This window comes from Palaemon carinicauda, chromosome 14 (genome assembly GCF_036898095.1).
Source record: "Palaemon carinicauda isolate YSFRI2023 chromosome 14, ASM3689809v2, whole genome shotgun sequence".
NCBI lineage: Eukaryota > Metazoa > Arthropoda > Malacostraca > Decapoda > Palaemonidae > Palaemon > Palaemon carinicauda.
The window spans coordinates 40,569,432-40,581,966 of record NC_090738.1 but is presented as its reverse complement, the minus strand read 5'-3'; the positions used below and the strand labels follow the sequence as shown (position 1 = coordinate 40,581,966).

General features: G+C 40.2%; 1 protein-coding gene across 4 annotated transcripts in view; it reads left to right on the top strand.

Moving 5' to 3' along the window:
* Eps-15 (Epidermal growth factor receptor pathway substrate clone 15) overlaps positions 1-12,535 on the top strand; it is a 111,553-nt gene that overhangs the window by 62,163 nt on the left and 36,855 nt on the right. For 3 of the 4 annotated variants that reach the window (XM_068387017.1, XM_068387016.1, XM_068387019.1), the window contains 4 exons: positions 277-366; positions 1,889-1,951; positions 10,845-11,042; positions 11,462-11,647. In XM_068387017.1, the coding sequence (XP_068243118.1) occupies positions 277-366; positions 1,889-1,951; positions 10,845-11,042; positions 11,462-11,647 (537 nt within the window). The remainder of the gene's footprint in view (positions 1-276; positions 367-1,888; positions 1,952-10,844; positions 11,043-11,461; positions 11,648-12,535) is intronic. The other variant, XM_068387018.1, reaches the window with a different exon arrangement.

Genomic DNA, 12,535 nt, shown 5'->3' with positions numbered 1-12,535 from the left:
TAGGAGGGGGGGGGGGGGTGTAGTAGATGTCATGTTTTGAGGCACCATATGATTAATGTGCTATTTTCTCTGTTGGAGCCCCGGGGCTTAGAGCACCTGCTTTTCCAACTAGGGTTTTAGCTTAGCAATTAATAATAATACTAATAATCATGAACTATGTTTTGTTTGTAGAGTGAGTTTTTTTTTTTTTATTTCTTAGTATTACTTTAGAATTGAGATCAACAAAGGCAAATTATAATTGTGCTAATAAGTAATATCAATTATGTTTTTTTCCAGACTGAACTAGATACTTTAATGTCCACCCTGAGACAATTAGAACACCAGAAAGGAGCAGCCCAACAGCGACTAGACGACCTTGGTAATCAGGTAAAGTGACCGTCGAACTTTGTCTATAGCTTGGAGTCTAAAGTTATGAAGCCTTGCCATCATTATTTTCATTTAGTGTAATAGTTTTAGAGCACCGAAAGCATATACATTTATCGTGTTATGGAGTTTATATTTTTTGATAAATTTTTAGGAAATGCTTTCTGCCCATTTTCACCTTATTGCTACCTAGCACCCAAGTTTTTTTTATTATTATTTTCTATGAGTTGCTTACGTATTTTATTTTGATATAGAAATAGAAGTATAATAGGTATGTAGTTCTCAGTATGGGATCATAATGAAAAAGTAACCCGTTGATTTCTACTTCCAATCACATCAATTTCTATTTTGTGTTTATTTCTTTGAGGTTCAGTGTGTAGATTTAATACATTTGAAAATAAGGAGAAATTTGAATATTATTTACTATGGCCTTAGTTGAAATTTAGTAAATTTGAATTTTTGTGCAATGCACAGCTTTTTTCATAATGGAAATCCAGAAATTGTTGAAATTTTTTTAAAAGTATTGATAATCTTATGCACTCGAGAGTATGCATTTGTATATAGTTTTTTTTTTTTTTTTTTTTTTTTTTGATAAACCAATGAATTGAATTTACAAATTGCAATTTGGATCCACACCGAAATATTTCAACTACCTTATTTGTTGGGAAAATTCATCATTACTCTTTTGGGAGATTCGCTTAATATATTTATAAAAAGTAAACATAGAAGGCCTTTGATGTTTGGTTTATTAATAGATTTTTCACATCTTTTTAAACTATCATTATTAGTGAAGCATTTATGTATTATTTGAATATTAGTGTCGGAATTATATGCATGGTTCATTTACATACTGCACATTTGACCTGTGATGTTTTGTACAAGATTCATGCCTTCCAAAATGTATTATAACAACAGCCTAAAATAGGTCTGTGGAAGCACTGGCTATAGTCCAAATAGGCAAGATGGCTGATGGTGTTACACTATAGGAAAAGTATTTTTTGACCTTATCTTCTTACACACTGGTAATGAGATCAATTGTAAAATGGGGTTGATTATATGATTATGTTGTCGCTGCTTAACATTTACATTCCTAGAAGAGACTGTGATTTTTGTTCATGGGCTTGAAAATGACCAGTGTAGGTAAGGATGTATTTTATCCAACTATGCATGAAGATATATTGTTAGTCTCTGAGTCTTCAAAACAGTAAGTTAGGCTGCATTTGCAGGAATTTGTTACAACAAAGAATTTTTATGAATGAGAATTTTTATGAATGGGATGCCAAGTGTTGTAATTCTTTATTGATTATAGTAGCCCCATCAGCCATCTGTTGTAATGCTACTGTATGCACTTTTCAGTTGATTCTGTTGAATATGTAATGTCCCTTTCAGTACGGAGAACCCGAGCACCTATAGTTATTTGTTTACTTTTTTTTTTTTTTTCAAGTACTACATTTTTTATGGAACCTCAATTGCTAGTTGAAGTGCTTGCTGGATATACCTTACTTTTGTTGTGTTGATATTACAGAAAAAAAAACTTGAAGAAGAACGCAGTGACCTCGATTCGATGATTGAGGCGGAGCAAGAGGAGGTAATGACACACAAAGAGATTCTTATCCTGCTTGACTGTTGTTTTGCATGCAGTTTAACTTGCAAACTGAGCCATATTGAAAACATTTTCTTCTTCTCCATCATTAGGACAGAGCTTTAACATTGATTTTTGTAAAGTGCCTACTGTGTACCTCTGCTATAGATGAGTTTCTACATCTTCCTCATTTGTTATACAGTATATCTAATGGTATTTTTCAAGAATCTGATTTCTCCCCACTTTTTTCTTTCCATTCCTGTCCGCCTTCACCGACTCCCTTTCCGTCTTTGGTTGTAGTCAAGTCCCAATTTTCTTTAAGGACTGTGACTCGGCACCATTAAAACAATCTCATTATGGGGTTAATTCATACTCTTTCTTATTCCTCGATCAATTTCTTTCATTTAAAAAGCTTTTCAAAGAATTTGATTTGGAAAAATGTGATAGAGAAAATTTTTATATATTAACTAGTTTTTATGTATTATTTAATCAGCATGTAGGACACACTCAATTGTGACTTTTTCATATGGAAGTTTTTCGTTCGAGAAGTGACTTTCCAGATTGTAGGAAAAAATCCTTTTATCTTTTCATGTTTAAATGACAAAAATCTGTCTTATGTTAAAGAAAGTAGATGCAAATTTTCTAAAAAAATTTGAGGTTTTGAGAAAATAACGTGTTTGCCTAGCATTCGCATGGCAGCAGATTGATCCCTGCCCAGGAGGGTGAGTTTAAGCTGTTTACTGGGGAAGCTACTGCTGTAGTTTGGCACCATAGAGGGGGGTTGGGCTGGCCTGGCTGACATTCTGGTGAGCATCTCTTTTGATGACACTGGAACTAAAACCAGACACCTATAACCTTTAAAGTTTTTTTTTTTTTTTTTTTCTAAGTGGTTAATTGAATTGATTTAAGTATGGACTTTTAGGGGTAATTTTTCTCACCACTGGGTATCATAAGGACATCATCATCATATGTCAGGGTTACTTACCAGTGGAGAATCCTATTCCTCGAATACACTTGATATACACTACATTTACCAAATGTGCACTTATGAATAAGACGTGGTTCACGTAATATACTTTCGTCTGTGTATTTTTCTTGGCAAATTTTGCTCTCCTGGCTATTTAGTTATCTGACACTAGTGCATCTTCCGGCATTAACATAACGTAAATGTTATTATTATTATTACTTGCTAAGCTACAACCCTAGTTGGAAAAGCAGGATGCTATAAGCCCAGGGGCTCCAGCAGGGAAAATAGCCCAGTGAGGAAAGGAAAAAGGGAAAAATAAAATATTTTAAGAAGAGTAACATCATTAAAATAAATATCTCTTATAAAAACTTTATAAACTTTAACAAAACAAGAGGAAGAGAAATTAGATAGAATAGTTGTGAATATATAAATGAGCAGACAAAGAAATAAGAGAAACATAAGGGAAGCAAATGTTTACTTATGACTGCCGTATTGAATATAAGAAAACCGATAGAGTAATCTAGTCCTGCAGAATAAAAAAAAAAATCTGCTGTAACTGTATATGGGATACTGAAATAGTTAATCCAAATTTGTTGAGTTAAAGGTTAATATATACATACAAAGGTCAGAAAATGGTTGCATAGTGAGCATTATGTGAATACACAAAGATTTATTAGTAATGAAACAAATTGATTTCATTAAAAAAGCTATTTGAAACATGTAATAGACTTTCTCCTAGCCAGAAATGCAATTATGAGTTTCTAAAATGCCCACCAGAGGTCAGGAGTCATGCTTCTTAACCATTTATGAGCTCATGCCTTTATTTTTCAAAATAATTTGGATAGCTGAATGATGCTTTAGCTGTTGCATGTGACAGTTGGTCTGATTAATTTCTAAATTCAATTCCCTTCTATCTTTTATGTTGAACAATTCAACTTTGTAGCAGGAGGGAATATTTATCCTGTTTTATCTAAAAGTTATTAATTAATATCTTTTAGATAAAACGGGAGGAACGTAGAGAGGAGAGATCCCCTTTTTTTGTTTCTTTTGTTTGATGTCAGCTACCCCCCAAAATTGGGTGAAGTGCCTTGGTATATATACAGTATGTATCTACAAGGTTTTGGTCTTGAAAATAGACAATTTTACTAGTTGAAATTACTGTAATCTTGAATGTGGCAGAGTCAAGTTTCCATGAAACTGGGCCTTGTTTATCTGCAATATTTTCTTTTGTACATAGTATTGTTCTCAAATTTCACTTACTCCTGGTAGACTTGAATCCAAATTTTGGAATTTTGAGACATGATCAAGGGTTACAGCCAACACTTGGATTTGCTTCATCTCTGGGAGATGAAGGATTACCGATACCTCTCATTGGATGGATTGTAGCCCTTTGCTGGTTATCTGTTGTATGCTTCCGTCTGTCATGCCATTGTTTTCTACATGTGGCCCTACAGTAGGGTGAAGTAGCAAGGGACTAACTTTTGTAAAAACCCAATAGAAAGTAATAATGTGAACTGCAGGAGATTTTTGTCCTTGCTGAGTTTCAGGAATTAGTTATTTTACAACCTAGTTGGATTAAGATTTCTTTACACAAGTTTTACTTCCTTCAGACGTTCCATTATATGAATATGTTTATACTCAAAGAAAATATTTTCTGTATGGCTAAATTCTGATGCATGTTTGCACTTTTATGATGTAGATTGCCCCATTTTTATATGAAATGTACATAAGGTGGATGTCTATGGTGAGTTTATTTAAATACATTTATTGATAAGCTTGATCATACTTGATCAATTACCAAGTATTGAAAATTTTTACTTATTCTTACATACCAATTTATCTTGAATTTCTTTTGTATGGTTAAATGGGGGATCTTTTATGAATTGTATAATAATGTGTACCTGTAAATAGGTACAAAGTAGATAATACATTTTTTTCATGGTGTTGCTAATATATAGTTTTGTCTTACAGTATTTTCTATATAGACTTGAAAGTGTTATTTTTTTTTTTGTCTTGTTTTACCTCCTATTTTTCTTATTTTTTATTTTTTATTTTTACTTTTGTCTCTATGTCTTTACTAACTTATTTTGAATTATCCTATGTATACCTAAGAGTAATACAAAGAAAAGGAATACCTAAATTGTTTCTGTGAGCCTCCCATGATGTTCTTATTGCTTCTTTCTAGAGACATGATTTCATAGACATTTACCCCTAAACTAAATGAAATTCCTGATTTCATTCTTTTAAATATACTAATGACACTTGTAAAGTAATAAGAGACACTAGCGGTTAATGGTAAACTCTGATTGCTTGCGAAGCCAAGGTCCCTTGTCTTCATTCGCGACTTCAGGTTGTCGACACTCCCTTGCTCAAGTTTGTTTACTTTTAGGATTTTTAGTGCCTTTAAAAGATGTCTTCTAGATTTGTTAGTAACTACTGCATATAGAGTATTGGTCAAGGGAATTATTTGTTTGCTACAAGACTGGACCCCTATAGGCCTTCTCCTTTATTTTAAGATAGGCAAAGGCTAGGAGAAGGAAAACTCCAAAATCAAACCAAACAAGACCCCAACGGTGGAGCTTCCCAGCGCCGGCGGAAGAGGGCAATGCCTGTCGGGCAGGCAACAAGGCGGGCCTTGACATAACAAGAACCCGGCAGCCCGATGCAACCAACATCGGAGAAGCCGCCTGTCTCATATGTCTTGAGCCGCGGTGAAAATGATGTGGGCCAAGTGTGTGTGCGTGGCCGTTGCAAAGCCACGACCACCCAAAACAATATACCTAGCTACTGGCATTCTGTCGTTTCCTCCACCCTTCTTCATCTCTTTCTTACCATCATCATCATCATCACCACCAGCAAGTCCTGAGGCGACAGCACCGTGGGTGAAGGGGCCAGGCCTGGATAGCTGGAAGCCCTTAGCCCACGACTGCACTCAGGCGGTGAGTCTAAGATTCAGTCGCTCTCTGGTGATGGTGCCGTGACACCAGAGTTCGGCAGCTGGACCCGTGACTGGGCTGGCCTATTGAGGACACCGCAGCCCACCCCACATGGGGAGGCCCCTAGAAAAGGTGGGGTAAACATCGGACACGGCAAATCCGTCTGGTCAGCTCACCGCGGCTGGCGGACATCCCACTAATGCGGTCGAAACAACAAGAAAAAAATATTAACCTTAGGTGCGTGGAACATCCGCACCCTCCAAGACGTGACGAACACCAACCGCCCGGAACGACGTACAGCCCTCGTCTGCAAGGAGCTAGCCCGCTTCAATGTTGATGTGGCGGCTCTTAGCGAGACCAGACGACCCGAAGAGGGCAACATCAGGGAGGCTGGAACAGGCTACACCATCTTCTGGAAAGGCAAGGCCCTAGAGGAGCCTCGCATCCACAGTGTCGGCTTCGCCATCCGTTCCCAGCTAGTGCAGCAGCACAACCGCGCTCCCAAGGCCATCAGTGAGCGCCTGATGACTGTCCGCATCCCCATCACGCGGGACAGACATCTCACCCTGATCTCTGTCTACGCCCCGACTATGACCTCAACCGATGATAACAAAGCTGCCTTCTACACCCAGCTCGACCGCACCATCTAGGCAGTGCCCGCCAATGACAAGCTCGTTGTACTTGGCGACTTTAATGCCCGAGTAGGCAAAGACCATCGCCTGTGGGAGGGAATCATCGGCCGCCATGGCATTGAAAATTGCAACGCCAATGGCCAACTCCTACTGGGTCTGTGTGCAGAACACCAACTTGTGGTAACCAACACCATCTTCCAGTTACCAAAGCGACAAAAGACCACATGGAGACACCCACGGTCTAAACACTGGCACACCCTGGACTACGTTCTGACCAGAGCCAGAGACCGAGGAGACGTCCGCATCACCCGATCCATGCCCGGAGCGGACGACTGCTGGACGGACCACAGACTCCTCATCTCCCGACTCTCCATGACGACCCTACGACCACCCAGAAGGGCACCTGACAGCGTACCACACCAACGCTTTGATTGTAGTAAGCTCCGCAACCCACAGGTGGCACAGAACTACAAGGAGGCCTGCAAACAATACCTCGCAGACCCTGTGGGTCAGGCCACTGTCGAGCACCACTGGACCACCCTCAGAAATGCCATGGCCCGTGCCGCGGAGGAAACACTAGGCTACACCACCAAGAAACGGCAGGATTGGTTTGACGAGAATGATGCTACCATCTCTCTTCTCATTGAAACCAAACGACAAGCACGCCTGACTTTGGAAAACCAACCAACAGCAGCTAACAAATGTGCTCACAAGGTAGCTGAAGCTGGTTGCCAAAGAGGTATCCGTGAAGCCCAGAACACCTGGTGGCAAAGAAAAGCTGCAGAAATACAGAGTTTCGCTGACCAACGTGACCTGCGCAGCTTCTATGCAGCAACAAAAGAAATATTCGGTCCCACACGGTCATCAGTGGGCAGCCTGAAGGACGCGGATGGGGCCACGACCATCACCGACAGCGAGGGCATCCTGGCCAGGTGGAGGTCTCACTTTGAGAACCTCCTCAATGACCAAGCAGACACCCCAGACGATCTCCTGCGAATGACCCCGCAGCATCCCGTCCGTCACTGGATGGCACTACCACCCTCCATCCATGACTTCAACAAGGCCCTGCAGCGCATGAAGCCCGGCAAAGCCCCAGGGCTAGACAACATCCCGTTGGAGCACCTCACTCACGGTGGCCCCGGCTTGAGGAACCGTTTGATGCTCCTTATACTGAAAATATGGGAGACCAAGACCGCCCCCAGTGACTTCTGCGATGCAGACATCATTACCATCTTCAAGAAGGGAGACAGGGAGAACTGTAACAACTACCGGGGAATATCACTACTAAGCATCGCGAGTAAGATTTTCGCTCGGATTCTCCTTGACCGCCTCCTTATTGTCGCAGAAGACGTCCTGCCAGAGTCCCAATGCAGCTTTCGACCTTCCCGCGGGACCATAGACATGATCTTCTGTGCGCGACAACTACAAGAGAAGAGCCTCGAACAACAACATCCCATAATGTTCATCTCCTGGGATTTGAAAAAGGCCTTCGACAAAGTACCTCGACCTGCCATGTGGGCTGTCCTCAAAAGATATGGCTGCCCACCCGATTTTGTCAAGCTGGTGCGTGCCCTCCATGACGGAATGGTTGGGAGAGTCAGCCACCAGAACTCTCTTTCGGACCCATTCCCCATCAACGGCGGCCTGAAGCAGGGCAGTGTTCTGGCCCCGACGTGTTTCTCGCTATACACCGCAGCAATGCTCAACGAGATTCCCCCAGACACACCCTCAGTCGACCTACGTTTCCGCATGGATGGAGGCGCTTTCAACCTTGCTAGACTCCGCGCCAGAACCAAGACCACCTTGTGTGCAGTGCGAGAACTGCAGTATGCTGACGACAATGCCACCCCAGGTCAGACGGCAGAGGACCTGCAGTCGTTAGCTGATGCATACAACTCTGCCTACGAACGTTTTGGGATGCAAAGTCAACTCAGACAAAACCAAGACCCTCGTCCAACATCCACCAGGACTGATGCTCCCCAACTTCAATACCACAGTGAATGACCAACCGTTAGAACAGGTGGACCAGTTCTCCTACCTAGGGAGCATCCTAATATCAGCTCCCACAAGCAAAAAGGACGTGGAGAACAGGATCAGGGCAGCTCACTCCGCCTTTGGCCGACTCAACTGCCGCGTATTTAACAACCACGCACTGACAATGACCACCAAAATAATGGTGTTCAGGGCAGTAGTGCTCTCCACGCTCCTGTATGCATGTGAAACATGGACGCTATATAGAAACGATATTAAAATCCTAGAACGCTTCCAACAAATGAAACTGAGGCAGATCTTGAAAATCCCCTGGGAGAGCCACACCACCAACATTGAAGTCTTAGAACGTGCCTCGCTGACCAGCGTGGAGGCCACCATCATCCACCACCGCCTCCGCTGGATAGGACACGTGCATAGGATGGATCCATCTAGGCTCCCAAAGAAAATATTTTACGGAGCACTGACCTAGGGTACCAGACCACGAGGAGCCCCTAAAATGCTCTATAAAGATCAACTAAAGCGCACCTAACTGACATCGATCCTTCCTCATGGGAAGAAACAGCCAGGAACAGGAAAACCTGGAGGAGTACAGTACACCATGGCACCGTGGACTTCGAGGAGAGGAGGAGACAAAATGAGGAGGCTAGGAGGAGAAGAAGGAGAGAGCGATTAGAACAGCCCCGCCCACCACCTACCCTCCCTTGTCAACACTGTCCGCGACTCTTCCACCACAGACTAGGACTTAACAGCCACATCAGGCATAAGCACCCACCCCACAGATAGGAGGCTGATGGCTAAAGACAGAACCCAATACTCGGACACGAGTGGGCGCCGACGACGACGATCATGTTCCACATTATCTTTGTATGGGGGAAACAGGATTACTTTACTTTACTTAACTTTGATGGCTGCTTTTTCAGTCCCATACAGCAAGGGAACCCCACTCTCTACAGGACCTCCACTGTTGTTTCACTTGTTCATTCAGAGTATTTAACGTTTCAGATCACGTATTGTTCCTTTACTTTCTCATGAAATAAGAGTCTTCAATTTCCTCTTGAAAGCCTTAATGTCTTCAATCATTTGAATGTTTTGTGGGAGCTATTATATAGTCTCGGGGCTGCATATTGTGATTCAAATAACTGTTGTGAGTAAAGTGAAGGTGTACCTGTTCACTTATTAGACAATTAGGATTCTTTGGTTGCCGACAAAATTAAAGTTCAGGGTGCTAAAAGGAAACTTGCCTTTAGTTGATGGGTATATTGGTAGACGACTAGGCTTGTTTATTTTAGCATGAATGATGAAGATACGTCGCCACCGGATTCCAATACAGCATTTAACAAATCAAGTTGTGATAGTGGTGAGCTTCAAAAGCTCATAACTACTTTGGCTTCTTTTGCGGGATCTCGGAAGGCCAGTGAGTCTTCACATAAAGGCACTTGGTAAACAAATGCACAACAGCTCCTGTGCAGAAATGTAAACAAACGGGGAAAACCAGTTAGCAAAGTGTCGATTCATCCTTTCTGAACAGGAAGATGAGGATGAATTGAACACGAAGAGCCCGACTATGGTTAGTTATATCTTTTTCAGTAGGGAAATTATTGCCTAGGCAATTAAATATCCTGATGCAGTGAGTTCAAGGTGATTTCTGATACTTTTTATTCTTATAAATCCTTGCTGATGCCTTCTCAAAGATAATTTATACCCCTCAATTCCCCCATTTTGTTTGGGACAGAATCGATAAAGTATCTCGAATGCTAAGAAATGCTGGTAATTCTATTTCTCCTTAGTGTTGAAGCCTTGTAATCCACAAAGTTGATCTAACTTTTGTAAGTTTTTTTTTATGTTAATATTTACAAATCAGTCAACGAGTCAAAGGTTTACTTAAAAATTTGAGTGGCTATGTTTCAGTCTCGGGCTGGAAAACAGTTCTGGGGCTAAGAGTTCCTTTGTACCTGGATGATTGGTTATTTTCAGGCGATCCATTGCAAAGGGTTGGGATCAGCAAGTGCGATTTCTCAGGTTACTGGTATGGTTATGGACCTGTGTATGTGTGTGTTTTGTTTGAATGCTCATATTAGGGGGTTGAAAACTGCATATATTTTACTCCTTGTGGCAGCTAAGCTTGATGTAAAATTTTGCTTTTTGAGGTTGTGTTTTTAAAGAACAACAATTCAATCTTTCTTGGTCGTGTGAAGCAGCTTGAATTTCCTTTCTAACACGTATTTTTAGTGTGTTGATGAAACAGGATCTGAATTGACGTTTGAGCATTTATGTAGTTAATTTACTAATATGTTCTTACTAGCACACTTTTATTAGTTACCATTATAAGTTGGATTTGAAGTGAAGTTTCAATTTCTTTTTAATACTTATAGGTGGCAAAGTTGCGTGGTCAGGTAGAAGAGCAGGAAACGAGCTTGAAAGCTCAGGAAGATGAAGTAATGTCCAAGAGGAAAGAACTGACAGACTTGAAAAATCAAGAGAATGACTTAGAAGAAACGGTTTCGTCTATGAAGAAGAGGATTGATCAACTAGGAATAACACAGCAAGAAACGCAACTCCACATATCACAGGTATGGAGAAACAAAGTGCCAAGAGGAAATTTAATACTTCCGTAATTACCCATTGTCAGTCATTATAGTTTCTATACTTTTGTTATGTAATATAAATAGTTATTTTGGCAACAAAATGAAAGCTTATAATAATGCTTTTAATAGGATACAAGAACTTTTTCATTTACAAACATTACTTTTGTTATATTTTGTGTTCAAACAATACATCAATATTCAGCTTTACATTTTAATGTTTTTTTGCTTTTCACTGATTGTCTAAGCAAGTTGAATTATCGACCAGACTACTACTATGTCAATTCCTCATCACTAACATTTATGATCCGAACATAAATTGTAATTTTACATGTGAAAGTTTACAGGTGTCTGTTTTGTTAAGAAAAAATGTGTTCCATAATTGGAATATTATTTTATTTTTCCAGGCAAAGATAAAAATAACAGAGTTACAAGAGCAGGAAAGACATATGACAGAAGTATTAATATCATATGATTCTGCTATATCATCTGGAGATGCATCTTCATTGTCCGAGTCCTCGCTTAGAGAAGTAACACCTACTTTCTCGGATCCTTCCTACCTCCAGATTGGGTCCCCAGTCACCAGTCCTAAGGTAATATAAGTACAGTGAAGTCTCATTTATCCAGTGTACTTTACATTTTTCTGAAAGTTTCAAGCCTTGCAATTTAAGAGTAAGCTATTATAGTAATATAATACACAGAGAAGGGACGGAGTACCTGTTCATTATCACTCACTTATCTGCTCTTTCCTGCTTCTACACATATTTTAGTCCAAGTCAGTAGTTGTCTTTACGTGTGCTAATGGGAAAAGTGTGTACGTGAGCAAACCTAACACCGATCAATGAAGATAGAGTATTTCCCTGTTTAGAATTAGATGCAGTTCTTTCATACATACTGTAATTCAAAAGATAAGTTCTCATTTCTTTTGGTTATATGCACAAGTATTAACTTCAGTGTACTGTATGCTATTATAGGCTAGACATTACTAGGCCATAATTTTTGGGTAACTAGACTTGCTTATGTTATCAGCTCCTATCTGCCCTTTTGATTTTATCTGTTACTAGTGCAGAAATGGGAGGCAAACTGTTCAGAATAATAGGAAATTGTTATTTTTTTCTAATATGAGAAATTGAAAAAATACATTTACTTGTTAGATAATAGCCTCGTCTATTCATAGAAAGTCTACACAAGCTGTTCTTGTGTAAGCTTGAAATAAATATACTTAATGTAATCACTAGGAAAGTGGTCATGTACTCTATGCTGATGAACTGGATAACTTTTATAATGACCTATATACCACTCTAAATAACAACAAAGCCCATTACAACATCATAATGGGGGATTTCAATGCTAAAATTGGTAAAGGGAATGAGGATTGCATTGGCAAATTCGGATATGGAGAGAGAAATGAAAGGGGAGATGACTTGATAAATTTTGCTGTAGCACATAACTTCAAGATCATGAACACATTCTTTCAAAAG